This window comes from Hetaerina americana, unplaced genomic scaffold (assembly GCF_022747635.1).
Source record: "Hetaerina americana unplaced genomic scaffold, ioHetAmer1.1.p SCAF_1, whole genome shotgun sequence".
In the NCBI taxonomy this organism is placed as follows: domain Eukaryota; kingdom Metazoa; phylum Arthropoda; class Insecta; order Odonata; family Calopterygidae; genus Hetaerina; species Hetaerina americana.
Window position 1 is genome coordinate 75,237,104 of NW_027286069.1, and position 17,598 is coordinate 75,254,701.

Sequence of the window (17,598 nt, forward strand, 5' to 3'; positions counted from 1 at the left end):
ATATGTTACATATAAGTTATAAAGGATTCTTTCCCATGCATTAATGACGATCTTCGAAAGTAAACAAATATGAAAATGTGGGCTGCCAAATCAAATTTTCTTGTGCAGCCGTAAATGGTTGGACCCGTATATCTTGTATCTTAGAAACGTGAGCCCACTCAGTTGGCATATCATCAAGATGTATCGACAGGAGAGCCAGTGAAAAATCCATCTGAAAATATCCACGAGTATTGCCTAGTTGCTTGCTCGCAGATTGTCGTGGAAAGGACATACTAGGAAGTTTTTATACGTCCGATAATGAGCATAATTTTTCTATAAACTATTGAATAAAATTATACAAACTGTGTGCATTTATTTTTTGACACTAGGAAACCAAATGTTATCCCCTCAGCAATTCTACATATATCAACACGGCTTACGGGATTACGAATTAAAAGTAGAACTTTCCGAAATGCGTAATTTAGAAAATGCTGCCTTCAGTATATTGCTAAATTGGGTTTTGGAAAATTTAAGTATTAGGGAATGTACACATTAGGACACACTGAAAAGTTATTTTGATTAAAAATTATTTTGACATATTGCGAGCCAAATTATAATAGATTTTCAAGGTCTTCTATTGGTTTTGTGATTAACGCTTGGTGGCATTAGTCCGTACAAACATGAACATTTGATTAAAGATAAGAAGTACCACAAAGTGAAGTCCGAAACTATCAAACTTTTGAGCCGGCAATTTTCCCACAGAGAGCCCCAGGCATCGTCCGATATTCTCTCGCCAGTAAGCAATACAAACGCGGCGCCATGACCGGCTCTAATTTGAACAATTCACACTCCAAACGGTCGGCGCTCGGAGGCTTCACGTGCTGCGACACCCATGGTGAAAGTTTACAGTTATTACTGGATCCGCGACTTTGTGAGCACCAGAGAAATAATTTTGTGTCGCCAGTTATTTTTCTCTCGAACGGATGCAAACGATGACTTCAAAAGAGAGCACGTTCCGCGGCGAACTGTGAGCCTGAAACAAAAAAACGGATTCCCGCAGGCCAATTCATCGCGGATGTTTCAAACGAGAGGAATATGCAAATTGGAACGTTGGCGGAGAGCAAAACACAAAGCGCTCCATAGCAAGCGTCCCTTTCCGCACCTAGTCGGTCTTCTTAATATTCCTAACGGAAACGGTGCGCCACACATTTACGAAAACATAAGATCATTATGCACCATTTTGTGGTTAGTACGTCACTGCTATGAAATTGGAGCAGAACGTTATAGTTTGAAGGCTAACTTATGGCGGGAAACAGAATAGTCTGGAGAGTATTTACAATCAAATCCTCGACTTGATAGTCCATGACAAAATTATTAATTTTTCACACATATCAATTTACGTTCGTATTTCATAAGATGACTTGAAGACAAAGAATTTAAAGGTGCATTCACAAAAGACAAAACGCAATTTCATTGCGCTTTTTCGAACTATTAACTCTATTTCAAGGTGATTGAGAAGAGTGGGCGTAAAATGTGATTAATCCTCAATCATATTTTGGCTGAAGATATCATCTTGGTGCATCACACGTTCGCTTATTAACAATCCACCAAGGCAAAAATTAATAGGTTACTCTTTGTTGAATATTGTAAAGAAGGATATATCGCAGTTGGAGACCAATAACGTACCGGAAAATCACTTTCAGGGGAACCCCATTATTGTACGTACTTTCGACAATGACAGGGAGATGTCATTTTTTATTTTTTTACCACCGCATCATTTAACGCCCGCCCGATGGATTCGAATTATCATCATTCATTGCATGAGGTGTGTTAGTAGGTGCTACTTCTATGGCGTCCAGGGACCAGGCCCCTTTTCGGACCCCCCATTGGTAGAGGCGATACTGCCAGGAGATGTTGGATGGATTGCGTTTCGGCAACGGTTAACAGTTAGGTGGATGTGGATATGGGCTTTGGAGCAGCTCCAATCCGAAGAAAGATTGTACATTTCGGAGTTCGGCGAGATTTAATCTGCCGCTCTCTTCCGGCGTGGCGCCAACGATAGCAGTTGCGTACCATATTAAGGCTTCGCCTTGACGTACGTCCTCATCTTTGTGCCTCCCCCGCGACATCCTCTGCAATCTTCCATCCCGTGCTCACTCAAATTTCGCATTCCCAGCCTTAATTTTCCTTATTATTTACCTCACATTTCCGCTTATTTCTCCAGATATTCCATCCTATAAGGGTCTCATATAATAATAACTCGGGATCCCATGTGTTAACGCCTCCTTCTATTCAATCACCTTCGAGGATTCCTGCTACAAACGGTACTCATCCAATCCAGATTTTCTTCGCAAAAGAAGAATATTATCCCCACGAAGTTTTTCTTTCCAGCTTCGTTCTAGTTTCAATCAACAAGATGAATTTATTCAGACCACCGCTTCCTTTTTTGTGTAAGATTTTATTTGCTTTATAACGACAGTCGGGGGCTTATACCGGAATTTTATCACCAAAAGATCATTTCCCTCTAGCTACGATCAGATATCAAATCTCTTTTGATCTCAATTTTGCGTTTCATTCCTTCTCCCTCAAACGATCAGACAGCAATTTTTATAAATCTGAAGATTTTAGAAACACCTCATTAAACTCTTATTCCATCGGTACTTCCACGCGTAAAACTAAATGTTTTCAATCGTGATTTTTAGAATATGCTCTACTGTCCAATTTATGGTCATTCTTAAGTTTTATTGGCATATTCAATACTGATATTCTTTGTTTTTAATTCGTAGATGATACTTCAGGTGGATAGTAGTTTTTTCATACAAAACTTGTAACAATCTACCTTTTCAAAATAGCTAATACAAGTGGTTATTCTTACATTTCAATATCACTATCAACTAATACGCCGCAGTGTTATGGCAGACCATTTCACTTCACTGCAAGGAGTCACTCATTGCACTTGTAAATAAACGGCGTTATATGTTAAAGCAGACATATTTTGTACATGTATAAATAAAAATCACATCGATAAAATTTCAGAGCCGATGGACTAAATAGGGTTCTCTTAGCCTAAACCACAGCAAATAAGACTCCACCCGTTCTTCTTTATGCCACCGCATTTAAACCATATTTTTCCGTTCCTCTTGTTACATTAAATTAACTTGCCTGCAGATAATTAAACGGCTAACGCGTTATCGCAGTTAGGAAAAAATTCAACCCAGATATGTAACATGACAACAGAATATCCAGGTGAGAGGAGGAAAACAAACCCAATAAACTCGGATTAAAGGGGGAGTGCGATGTCGAACACGTCGAGCCGACTGATTTCTCCCCTCGGTTCATAGGTTTACCCCATTTCATTTGAAATATTACTTGTCCCTTGCATTATCCTCTGTTTTCCTTAAAAACAACTTACTTTTACCTTTTTATAGCGTTTAAGTAGTTTTTTCTCCAATATAATCACCTTCTAGCTTTTTCTTTCGCATCATCGTCTCTTCGGGCGACCAATTAAAAATCCATTTCCAGACACTAAGTAATTTCCGTTATATCTACTGCCGAGCTGCTCGTCAAATATTTTGACGAGAGTCCGTGCTTGTGATTGGCATTAATTATGTCGAGGTGTAAAAAAGTTGACTAAGCAAATATTTTCCCTTCATTTGACTGCTTGTATACAGCAAACTCTTACACTGCGTGCGATGTTGACATTTTAAAGGGGTTATTTAATGTATTCGACGTCTCTGCGTGAGTTTACAGAGAGATTTCGGCAAGGGGCCCAAAAGCATGGAAGTTACAAAGTAGACCGATTAAAACTACTCCCGTTTCATTTTTGTTGATTTAATTATTGCTCTGTGAAGACGGTTTCACTCTTTCTAAACATTTTATTAATGCGATAGAACTGCTGTAGAACATTAATGCCAAAGGTTATAACGGAGAAGCACTTACGGAGATACCAAATATTACACACAGAATTGACTGTAGATAGGAAAATAAATAGAACAAAAAAAATGCTAAAGGATAGAATATGTAATTTCACTACAAAAGACTCTTCGCGAATGCAAGAAGATAACAATATTAGCGTCAAACTTTTCTGCGCGAATGTGGAAATGAATCTTAGATATACATGGCTTTCATAAAAAGTATAGGGAAAAGTTTAGAAAAAATAGATTTATTTCAGATATTGCTAGAATGTCTCAAAATTCTTCAAAACACATCCCTTGAGCGTCGACACACTGTTGCCAGCGACTTTTCTACGACTCGAAGGCTCTCTCGAAGGTAGACAGATTCAGTAAGGTCCTCAAGGGGACGCGTGCAACCTACTTTGACGGCACTTAGGGTCCCATGGTGGTATCCTTTAAGAGAGGATTTCAATTTGGGGAATAAGAAACAGTGCTGGTGCCAAGCCGGGACTGTAAGGGGGTTGGGAAATCGTCGCGATGTCGTTGCAGAAGGTCTTCGCAAGCAGACACTCAACTCTGCTCTTGGTCGTCCGTCAAGACCTTCGGGACGAGTTTAGTGCACATCTTTCGCATCGCCAAATTTTAAGTGATAATGGCGTGCACTATCATCTCATCAATGCAAATACGATTTGCGATCATGGGGACATTTAACCGACGGTAAGCATTCACCACTTCACGCACAAGTAGGGATAACATTGTTAGCGATACTTTTTATACAAACCTTGTATACTAGTGCATTAAATCATCTCAATGGCATTCAATATGAATTTAAGACATTGACATTGGAATTTTAATTTTTAAAGATTTACTTAAAAAAGTTGATTCCATCTGGTAATTTAATAAGACCGTGATATTATATATATATATATATATATATATATATATATGTGTATATATATATATGTGTATATATATATATATATATAAATATAATATCACGGTCTTATTAAATTACCAGATGGAGTCAACTTTTTTAAATAGATCTAAAAATTAAAATTTTTCGCCGTTTTCATAGGAAGAAACAGAAGTATTGATATATATATATATATATATATATATATATATATATATATATATATATATATATATATATCATTTTTTTCATCGGAAGAAACAGAAGTATTGATATATATATATATATATATATATATATATATATATAAATACTTCTGTTTCTTCCGATGAAAAGGGCGCTAAATTCTGTCGAAATTATCAAGAAATAACGTGTTGAGTATTCTTTTTATGTGTTCTTGTATTGTTTGTTGCCGTCCAAGTTTTTTATCCAACACTTCCGTGTTACTTCGACGAAATCATATATATATATATATATATATATATATATATATATATATATATATATATATATATACATATACATATAATGGACACACTTCATTTCCTTTTCTGGTTTTGTACCCCAATAAGGACTGAAAGTGAAGCTAATCGTAAGCTTCAATCAGAACTAAATATACGCTATTTCAGTACTCTTATATAGGTAGTCCTATAATCTTCTTCTGAGTAGATAACCAACAAAATACAAACAGGGGACATGAAAATCACATGATAAAGCATGCTCGAGCCATATTTATAGCTTGCAAACGAAATGGACTAAATTTTATTCAATTTTTATCCTAGATAAGTAAATTTCTACGGCAAAACATACGTACTTGTTGTCTTCAGGTATGATAATCTTATCCAGTCTCAAAGAAATATCATATAAAAATTGCATGCCCCCAAGTATTGGATAAAAATTTACTTTGTGCCATTAAAAAAAAATAATTCATCAAAATATATTTCGCTCGAATGTCCTTAGCACCAACGCACAATGTCTTCCTCTAGTTCATTTAAACAAAATGATATTTAAAACACTTGTAGTGTATTGAACTATTTAATATTTCATGGGGCAGTTCATCCTCTTCTTGCTCAAATAATTTTGCAAACAGCATACTTAAGAAGGAGGTCGATGGCAGTAGAGAAAAATTTAGTTTTGCCTTCACCCCGATAAAGACTGCCACGATTATTATTACATATCCTGAATTTAGGAAATAAACATCATCATACATATTGTTATATAAGAATTATCCACACGGCCATTTCGCCATTTTTGTTAACTCATTTTGATACTGTGCTAAGCTTCGTTACGCAATAATGATACGATTTTGGCTGACATTCTGCCCTCACCCCCTTCCTCGTGTGGCAATTTTAACTTTTGGATTAGCTGGCGAAACCGGGTGAGCTGTACATCACTTGAAGCGTCCCGAAATTGAACGTCGAGAATCAGATTTGAGCGACAGAAGCGGGAGAATCGGATTTAAGCGCCGGAAACTGGAGAACAAATGGTTCCCCCAGTTCCCACTCCCGTTCACAGACAGAACACACGCGCACCCAAGCCAAAGCATAGAGCTCCATCCCCCCAACTTCGTCTTACCCCTGCCCTCTTCTCTCTCGCTCCGAGCCGCTCGCTCTTACCTGCATCTTGGCCCGGTGTCGCCACGCCATCAACTGCTGCGACTGCGCCCGATATTTCTCCCTTAATTCCCGCATCTCCCGCCGTGCCTCCTCCAGGGACGACGAATTCCCTCCGCTGCCGTCGCCTTCACCGCTGCACTCCATCGCTGCACGCCAACTGCTCACGACGGGGAGAGAACGGGAAAGAAAGATCACGACTTGGTTCGACAGGGTTAAATGGAGACCATAGATGCCTGCGAGGCAGTCAGGGAGGAGCGAAAATTTCACCCCGCACCATTAAAAATCAAAACGACGCTGATTTCGCGAATAACCAAGCGTCGCCAATATACGATATGTATTTTGGGATCGTGGAAGTCAGGTTTTCACAAATTCAGAACGGAATACAAATACCCTCGTGGAATGCACCATTACGGGAATAGCTCTAGAAACCGTAAAGCACACCATTATTGTTTCAGTCAAAACCATTGAAATAACTTGGCCAATATCAAAATAGAATTTGTTGAATATAATAGTGAATTACATTGGAGGGATGTGAATGGCTCAGTTCAGTGTATGCTCTCAGAGCGTTCTTGAAAACGTATTTGACAGAATGAATCAAAGAAAAATAGAGGAAGGCTATAAAAAAATGCATATTATTTCAGCTGCATTGAAATTAATTACTTCAATGTAAGTCATACGCCCATATTATTTTCATTCGTCGTATTGAAATACAGTGACTTATAGTACCAGGCAAGGAGAAATAAGCATTTAAAGTAAATAACTTTTACAAAAGTGCTACACGTTTGCTTGAGCTGGGTATGGTAGTTCATAATTAGACGCACTGCACAATGTTTTTAACGAAGTGTTCCAATTTTAAATATTCTAACACGATCCCACTCGCAATAGTTTTGAAACTGGTTGAAATTTTCCACGACAGCGAAAAGGGTCATTTGGGCGTCGTTTGACAGAAGCCACCTTTCGTTCACTTCTGAGAGGATGGTTTTGCATTGGCCTAGCATGCTGGGAGTATTCATTGAGTTAAATGTTGTGTGGAAAACAAGCACACACATGTAACACTCTAATGTATGAGAAAGCTTTCTCTCTTCCTCTCCCATAAAAGTCCTTTTTTTGAAGATTTAATAAATTGAGGAACGAGGGTCTCATTAAAAAAGGGTTAGAAGTACAGCTAATGATGGCAGCGCGTCCCATGCGCTCCTAATTGGTGGGTTGCCGCCGCTGTAATTCAATCGCCTCTTTGGCAGTTAATAAGGAAGATATTGGGAGCGTTGAAGTCAGAGGGCATTAGTTCAACGATCTCAATTATAGTGAACAAGACTGCGACGAATACCGGGTAGGGCAGGTTCCACGCTGTCAAGTGTCGCATGCGAGTCTAGAGGACTAATTTAATACGAGCACTCATAGCCGTTCATTTCTAAAGGTCCAGTTATTACCCTTGATTTAGATCTATCAGGGAGTGGGGGAGATGCTTCGAGTGCAGAAGTCCATAAATGGCTTGTCGACAAAATCCTGTGCCACAACAAGGAACGGAAACTTAATGACTCGTTCGTTTCTCTCGAAAAACTATAATGGACTTGGAAATATGGGTAAATATTTCAGAGGAAATTTCGTTTCCATACCAATTGGGCATTGCGAATGATGGACACAGAGTTCTATCAAAATCTGCTTTAGGTGCTTCGATAGCTGAGGACATTTTCATTCCCTGACATAATTCACAAAATACCTTGTAAGGATAAAGATAAAAATCCATACAAAATATCACACAATGTTCAAATCGACATAATGGCAAGTGAAAGTGTTCTACGAAGGTTCTAAGTAGATCCTCCATGGAGTTAGGGAGAAAGTAACGGATATCAATTTTTCAGGTTATGAAATCCTCTTTGCATACACCTCTTTTGCTATAATAATTCTTTTCCTGATGATCTTACTAATCAGCATGATTATTTTCGTTCGAAATACTGACTAAATAACGTGAATTACTCCAAACTGCTCTACTTGACGTACTCCGACAATTGTGTTTAACTTAGTCTTCATACTCCTTGCAAATTCCTATACTTTTGTTTTCTTACAATTTACCCTCATCTCACAATTCTCGCACACAGCCTATAATTTTCACAAACGCAATCCCTTTATAACTTCGTGAACCAATTAAAGCTTGGTTACCCACATAGTCTGTCCATAGATGGTTGCTCATACGGTCCTACGGCACCTGTATTCATATTTATCTCAGCTCTGGGAAACGATTCTTAATACGGGCTTTAATAATTTCCCTGAATTTAATTTCAACCACCAGCCTTCCACAAATCTCATTTATCTAGGTATTTAAGAACAATTGAATGGGTGAAATATGCAACAGTTTTACTCTTGCCATCACAATTCTTCCAGATTCTCCATCCGTTCCAGCTTCTATAGGTATAGCCTCCATTAACTTTTTTCCATTATTCAACGGTTTACAGAAATACATGAACTCTTTGTATCGTTGTATTCATAAGTGTTCACAATGAAACGAGCTTGATATTCTCTACAATATTACTGGGCAACAGTTAAAAATAAGATATTGGAAACTACTAAGTTTGTTTACAATAAAATATTTACATGGTGAAAGACAGAGATTCCACTATTATCTAGCAAACATAAATCAATACTAGTGCTATTTGTAACTGGAGTACTTTCCAGGGAACATATCAGCTCTGGTGAAAGAGCTTGGAAGTGCAAATCGCCATCTATAAATATCATACTTTCTGTTCCCTGCTGAATACAATAAATGCCCGGGAAAAGGATTTCGGTGTTTGCAATGTTGAGGGCCACTTCTACCGTCCGCGGACTATCTCTACCGTTCCATATAAAAGAAACAAACCGCCGCAAAAAGTGCTCCGACTCCGATTATAAAGCGACCATTTAAAAAAAATGAAAAAACAAAGAAATCCCTTTAGGAAGGAATGCTAGTCCGTGGAGAGATCCCTTAGATCCAGGAATGAATTGGAGGCATTAGGGAGCGAACGTAGGGTAGGGGAAGCACCGCGGAAATACTGCACCCTATTATTCCCTTCACCGTTTGGTTCATTCTCCCTTCCGTGGAAACCAATCGATGTTTGCTCGCATGAGTCCACGTGAACAGATGGAAGGGATGGTGGACAGTGAGGGACGGAATGAAAGACACAGAGAGAAGTCGGGGAGTGAGAGAGCGAGCGATACGACGGCGAACGATTAGCTTGGCTGCCCAGGAATTCCAGGCAGCGAGTACTTGCGTGGCGTATTGGCTTGTTTCGAGCGAGCCGGGGAGGGAGGCCATTTTAAGCGGAGACAAATTGCGGCTTGCTCTTCCCCTCTAATGCTTCATTTCAGAACACCGCCAAGGGGAAGTAATGAAGAGAAATTGCAGTTTGAATCGAACAACTTGTCAACATGGGCATTACATGCACAGTACCTTGTCAGCGACAACTGTTGAAGCTTGAACAGGTTAGCATTTTTTTAGCTAAAGAAAACTACCTCCCATAGTGAATGGTTATTTCATATCGGATTGCAGCCATTGTGCGTTCATAGTTAAACTTTCCTCTTTTGATTTTATTCTAAATTTTCGCGATTTTTCTAGAATGGGTTCTCTTTCTGCCCTTTTAGCACGGATTACATGCCAACACCATCATAAAAGTAGAGAAGCTTACGCGCCTCAAAATCTGCGATAAAAAATTTTGATTAGGTAAATGATTTTCATTCATTTCTTTGAAACTAACCATGATTGGAATACTACCGACTTGTGGGGAGATCAGCTTATACTTAACTATTGAATTACCTGTATCGAAACTTGCGGTGTTAATTACTGACTTGCTCCAAATGAAGTTGGAGGACTCGTCTTTCATTACTCTCGCAAATTAAACCTAAGCTCTATCATTCGCCAGGCTGCACAGCTACTCAAGCCTCAAACTTGTCTTACCGTCAGAAGAACGGAAAATTGCGCCCTCATCAATTGTTACGAGAACTCAGATGATTGGCGCTTCCGAAACAAATCACGAACTTGTCCTAAAGTTTCCTCTGGAAGCGTCTTAGAAATGCCACAAGAGAGGCAAGAGCAGTCATTCACAACTACACAGACCAAATGCTAACAGATGAAAAGTCAAGACGCCCGTTTAAATTAACACAAACGTGTTTTTTTTAGATCACGAAGAAAGAATTATGAATTTGTTATAAAAATATTTAAACTCTACATCCTGACAATATAGTTGTCTCAAAGGTCATTTATCTTTTTATCGTAGCGGAATGGCATATCATTCGAATTATAATAACAGTTGAAGTATACACAAACTGAGAGTTATCTTTTATCAAAGAAAATGCTGAAACCAATGCATCAATAAAGTTTTCCTGTAATAGAATCCAAATGACGTAGCAGCGTTCTTTCTTTTGGTTGCTAAGCACGTAAGAAATTACGAAATCGAAAATTATACGGTTGATAGTATGGATAAAAACAATAACATAACAGCGTGAATGTTATTGTAAAGAAGTGTCGCAAAATTTATGTACCATGATTGAAAAATATTTCAATACGAGCATTTCTCGAATTATGAATATCCAAACATTCAATTAACAACTTGGCCATTTAGAGCAACAGCTTGACAAGGTAATTTTGACAATGACATCATTCTATTATCATATTTTGTCAGAAAATACACTTGGTATAGGATTTACTATTACGATTGAGAGCCCACATTAAATACACATGCATTGGAATTCTCCTACAATGCTTAAAACATGTAAATCATATCACCTAATTTTTGACCACACAGCCGCCTCGGGTAGCCAAAGAGGCTTTCTCACTGGCTAACCTAGAGATCACGAGATGGAAACAAGGGAGTTGTCGCTATTCAATATCCTCGGGTACATGCAGGCGGTATATGCAGCTCTTTTAGGCATTACATTATTTAAAATGAAGATAAATATCGATAATTAGAGGTACATCGTACTTAATTTACCAGTGATTGAGAGAAACAAAATATTGTGAAGGGGCTCGAAAAAATGAAGTGCGTTTAAATACTTAGGTGATTCCAAATCTTAAATATCGGTGAAATCATCGACAAAGAAAAAAACATTTCCCTAAGAAATTCATCATTTAGACATGAGCCCGCATTATATACATATGCAATGGAATTCTTATATTTAGGTATTTTAGTACCCTACAAGCCACCGTTGGGGCGCGTGGCAGGGAGAGAATACACACCAGAATAATTTAACAGAACATGACCCTACCGCGGTCGGACAATGTTATCCCTTATCGTTTGTGGAAAAAATGAAATCTTAACTCTATCTGTTCTACACTTAATCTCTTTAATTTTATTAACATCATCTCTCCTACCGGAGTACGATGGGGACAATAATACATTTTCAACATCACTGCTAAAGAAACATCCTTCCAATTTATGCAAAAGCTTCACTCTGTAATTTAACCTTCGCCCGTGAGTGATTCCCAGCCTAGCTGATCTAATATTTTGGATACGCTGCTAGGTTTATCATAACAACCTTTTACAAATCTAGCTTCTCTACGCTGCACGCACTCCAATTTGGCAATCAATCCAACTTTGTGAGAATCTCATATACTGGCAGCATATTCTAAAGGAGGCCTAACCAGCGGAAGATAACATTTCTCTTTGACCTTTTCATCACATTTACCAAGTACTCTTCTAATAAATCCTAATTTTTTGTTTATTTGTCCACACATTTCCCGAATGTTTCACCCAGGAGAGATCGTGAGTGAGGGTTACGTCTAAGTAGTTGATCGAGTCTACACATTCCATTCTGGTGTTCCCGATGCAGTAGGCGTACGGGTGGAAATTGTTCTTTTTCCAAAAATTTATGTCTACGCACTTCCTTAAGTTTAATTCTAATTTCCAAGGGTCACACCAGCGTTGTATAGTATTAAGGTCATCTGATACCACTGCTGTGTCCTCAGGATTACGGATATCACGGTAAACCATTGCATCGTCGGCAAATAAGCGTATCTTACTAGTGACTACGGGGTCAATGTCGTTACCGTTGAGTAGGATAAAAGAGGTCTGATAACAATTCCCTGGAACACCTGAAGTAACTTCTATTATATTTGAGCTAACTCAACTTTGGCTACTCTTTGTACCCGACGATTCAAAACGCCTTTAATCTAACCCAGGATATTTTTATACACGCCAAATACTTCTAGCTTTTTGAGTACGTAGTTAATTATGATGTACTCGGTCGAAGGAATTCGTAACATTTAGAAAAACTGCGTCCACTGGTGTCTCGCAGGATCTACCCTTTTGGAAACCGTGCTGGGTTTTCATTAATATCTTCTGACTATCGAGGTGTCTCACGATCGAACTAGCAATTATATGTTACATAAAATTGCACGAGATGGATGTGAGGGAAACAGGTCTGTAATTGCTCGGTTTCTCCTTACATCCGAACCCAAGCGCATCAATGCTTAACCGATGCTTAATTTATTCTTATGTGTTGGGTAAACGAGGTAGAGCCAAGTAAGGTGTATGCCTGTTGAGCGGAATGAAGGACTAATGGCAGAAAGTATGTGCAGTGGAAAAATGATTTATTGCGATGCAGATTTGAGAGTATTTATTTAGTGTCGTGTTCGGTGGATCTTAGAACTGAAGCAGAGCTTCGGCAATGCTTCGATCAAATATCTTGACCGCTGGACATGCATTTTATAGCCCAAGTTTGCCCGAAATATGGACCTAAGAATGATTTCATAGCTTTTGATCGAATATTTAAACAAACAAATGCTCTATTATAAAGGCACACGTGGTTTAGTAGTCAAGCTCCGATTTTACAACCCCTCCTTCTATTCCTTACCCTTCGTTCACAGAAATACTTATTACAGGATTTGGCTAAATACATTAATTTAGCATTTGGATAGAGTTTAACAAATTAAAAAATGTACTTTTTCTATTCTTTGATTTATTGAATAGCTTCTGAGCTACTGCTGGTAAAAAAATAGAAGCATATACTCCTTTTTACCAATGGGGATGAAAACTACACCATAATTGCCTTCCCTTTTTTTCCACCGCGCTTCACTGATTCAAGTGTCAAGTCTCGCGCAAAAGACTACTTGTTCCCTCTCACCCAAGACGAATATACCATCCGGGAAAATCTCCAATTACCCAATAGGTGGACGAAGAATATACTCGAACTATCCGTAAAAGTAACAAATAATATCACCGAAAACCAGGGGGCAGTAACTTTTCCGTATGTTTTCGTTTCCGTTTTGTAATTGACCAGTTGAGATATTTAAAAGATTAAAATCAACATTACCATCCATCTATTAAATACGTGAATGGACCTGAAATTCCGTGCAAATGAAAATTGGATTAATTTTCCTTAGATCGTTGTCCTAATCAGCTTCGATCGTCCCGTGGGAGGGTCTCTTTCCAATCTCTAACTATAGATTTCGTACTCTAAGAATTACTTCCTACAAACAATTAAGCAAAATGAAGAAAAAGAAATTTGATAATTTTGTTCCAATTACACAATGCATATTAAATAATTAATTATGTTATGCAATTAAGGACTTCAAAAGAAAAACAAAAAAATAAAATAATATAATATCATGCCTATTGGGAATCCCATTAATGAGGTCGAGAAAAAAGTATACGAAATTATGCGGGATACATGAAAAACACGTAGAAGGCAGAAAAATATGGATATTATTTGAAATTTTAATTCAACTTACAGGATTAAAGTGAGAATTATTTCTTTCATTAATTGGGACATAAGATTCAGGATTTCTGGTAATCCTCGAGAGGAGCTCGAGAAGTCTTTGATAAACTATCTGATAATACTTTATTTCTTAAACATCCAAAACTACCATATACTGCAGATTTGCCCTCAAGCTTAAGGGTCGATACCTTCCTCGTTGAGCACCATCTCTCGCTCAATGGGGATGGAGCCTTTTAGGCAGCGCGGAAGAGTGAAAGGGATTGGATTGGAGATAGAGAAGACATAGGGGGCGGGGAGATAGGTGAAGGGACGAGAGACGGGAGAGTGGGAGGAGGGCAGCGAGGAGTGGTAGACGGCAAGGAGTTGCCCCAGATTCGCCCGGGGGGACGTGCGTCTCCAATTAGGAGGTCGCACTTAGCATCCCACCGACGGCGACCACAGAGAGAAAAGGAGATGATAGAAGGGATAGAGATGGAGGCCTTGGTGGAGTGGAGGAGATGGGTGAAGGGAAATTTTCGACCTATGCTTCCCCACCCACAAACTCCTCCCGCGTCTTCAACCCGCCCGCTTCGGTCACATACACAACACTCCCGTGCCCCACGCTGTCCCTCTCCTAAGTGCAATTTCTGCACTCCATTTTCGATGCCCCTGCCTTCACGGGGTCTCGGGGTTTTCCTTATTTTTCTACATCCTATTACGGATCGATTTTGCGGACGTACCGAGCTTGTTTGCGTCGCGATGAGCCAACGGAATCGGCGTGGAAGGAACACGGAAAGTGGAGGACGGCGCAGCAAAAAGGAGGTGCGATAATGCTGATGCAACACCCGGCGTCCGTCATTGGTGAGAACTTCTTTACCGTGCTAGAAGAGTCTGTTTCCCTTCCTCATTATCGATTAAAGTCTCTCAGCATAATGGCGATTGTTTAGCCTGTTGGTTCTGTATTTTACATTTTCAACTATAAGTTTAACGCAATTTAAAACTTTCCAGAGCACACATAAAATGAGCTCCTTCTTCATATTTCCACTGGTTCCTTGAGATGATTATATATATATATATATATATATATATATATATATATATATATATATATATATATATATATATATGTACCTATACATACGGAATAATTTTGAATTTTACATCGCGCCTTAACTTAAACATCGACTATTGTTCGTGACTATTAATTATGACATAAAATGATGCACTTCTCAGCTAAACTTTAAAGCGATCTGTTAATTATTGGCTGCCTAATAATCACTGTATATTTTTTGAAGTTAAATACATGCGAAGGGTATATTTTTTTAATGACTCTTTTGTGATTTATTTTTTAGGACTAACTTCCGATATAGAAAACAAAATATAATTTTTCAATTTATTTCTACAAGCTATGACTTGGATAAAATGTTAATTTTTCAAAACAACCTTCGGGTTGATAACTGTGGTTAATTAGTTGAAGCATTGAGCATTGCTTTCTTTTCAGAGAATTAATAAGCCCTTCCTTTGTAACGCCAAGTCAAGTTTAACAAAATGCCTTCATTGATATTTTATGCTCTTTCATCAATAATATAATTATTAACTAACATTAGAACCATATTGATGTACATTTTAGTGATTAGAACTCTAAAATAACTCGATAACTTTATCTCCGCATTGCCAATGAAAAGAGTATTTGTGTCTCTCGATCGTCAAGTAGACATGCCCGGGCCAGCTTAAAATAGGCTAACTCTTTGAGGGCAAAGTTCGCAGGATGGGACAATATATAAATTTTGGAATACGTTACCTCCATACACAAGTGCACTTTATTGTGCAGGGATTAAAGTTGAAATCTATTCTTTCTCAACTAATTAACAGAAAAATATCACTTTTTGGCATTTCATCAAGCTCATATACCATGCCAGTCTGGGAGGAGAGTTTCTCGTCACACGATGGCGGCACATTTGATGAGTTTATGAATTTTATTCGCTACATTACGTAGTAAGAAATGCACATTTATTAAAGAAACTCATCCAGCCCATTCGCCACATGCAATGTTTTAAATATTTTGTTTTTCATCATATTTACCAAATATACCGCTAAGTATTTTTTCGTACGTTCATAGAGAAGTATTGATGCCCTATTATTTTAAATGCCCTCAGCCGTTTGTACTTATCATGATCTTCTTAAAATTGCTACGATTTGCTTTAACATACGAATACACGACCACAATTTGGATTTGCGTAACCTTACTACTCCAGTATTTTTAATAAAATTATATCACTTAATTTTACTCATTTTCCTTTTAAATATGTACAAAATCTATCATTGAAATGGTGAGAAAAAAAGATTTTAGTCATATATTCTTTCCAAGGGGACGTGGTAGTCAAAGAGTAGAGAGTTGGATGAACTAATAGGGTAGCAGACTTACTACTTACACGTGGAGTTTACCGATATGGATCCAACTACCTAAAATTAAGTATTCTGCAAATTGGAGTCGGACCTCAGTTCTCCTTTCACTCGCCTCATTAAGATAAAAATTATTTCATGCTTGCTAAAAATGGCTCTGTTGGCTAGAGGTGCTAAATACCTAGGCGATATGGTTAGAGGGTTCTTCAACAGAATATCCCAGCCAATTCGCCAACAATTCCTGGCTAACATTCGATTGATGCCTGTCGACAATCTCAGCTTAATCCAAACTGCGTGATTTTCTGGAAACCGAAACTTGTACATTGAACAAGTGCGAATTGCATTCTCTATAAGGGGTAATACAAGATGAGCTCTACCTCAACCGATGAAACTAACTGGCCCTCGGGGTTATGAATTTTGTCAAAAATGAAAATTATGTTAAACAGACAAGCGAAAAATGGGAAGTTAGATTTATTATGTATTTTATTTTTAATTTCAAAATTTTAGAGATAAAATTGCAAATCAAAATTAATAATTAAAGAGTACCAAAGTTTCCTTTCTTGTTCAATAAACAGCCTTCATAAATTTTGAAATCCGGCAGGTAACCATTCAAGCCTAGAACGGTACGGATATTAGTGAGTCAGAAAGAGAATTTTCAAACAAAAAAACAAACATGGAAATCCAGCAATGATATACCAAGAGTTTTACTTCTTACCCAACTTCCCCTGGGAATCCATCACTTTGTTTGAATGACCAATAGATTTGAAAGAGAGATTCGGAAGTCTCCTCAAGTTCTTGGGGAGCGGAAATATCAAAAGCCCCGTTGGCTGTGGGAACCGACGTTTATCCAAACTGACCTTGGTAAATGTCATTTGAACTCAAAATATTTGCGATTCGGACACCCACCCTCATTCTCCGGTCTCCGTGCAACCACAGGGCGGGCGGGCTCTTCCTATGGTCCACTATCAGGCGAGGGGTGGGAAGCGGATGGACTGCAAACGATGGGGGACTCAAACGAGGCAAACAGAAAACAGTGAGAGGGAGAGAGAGAGAGAGTGAGAGAGGGAGATAGGTTCCATGTGGAAGCGAGGGAGGAGGGGAAGTGCGTCGCAGTTCATCCGTTCAGGAT

The 17,598-nt window shown here is 38.4% G+C and overlaps 1 protein-coding gene across 1 annotated transcript in view; it reads right to left on the reverse strand.

The window, feature by feature from the left end:
• The window catches only part of LOC139693518 (uncharacterized), a 439,072-nt gene that overhangs the window by 24,356 nt on the left and 397,118 nt on the right, over positions 1 to 17,598 (reverse strand). The window contains exon 5 of the mRNA XM_071591711.1: positions 6,402 to 6,558. Within this exon, the coding sequence (XP_071447812.1) occupies positions 6,402 to 6,545 (144 nt within the window). The 5' untranslated portion in view covers positions 6,546 to 6,558. The remainder of the gene's footprint in view (positions 1 to 6,401; positions 6,559 to 17,598) is intronic.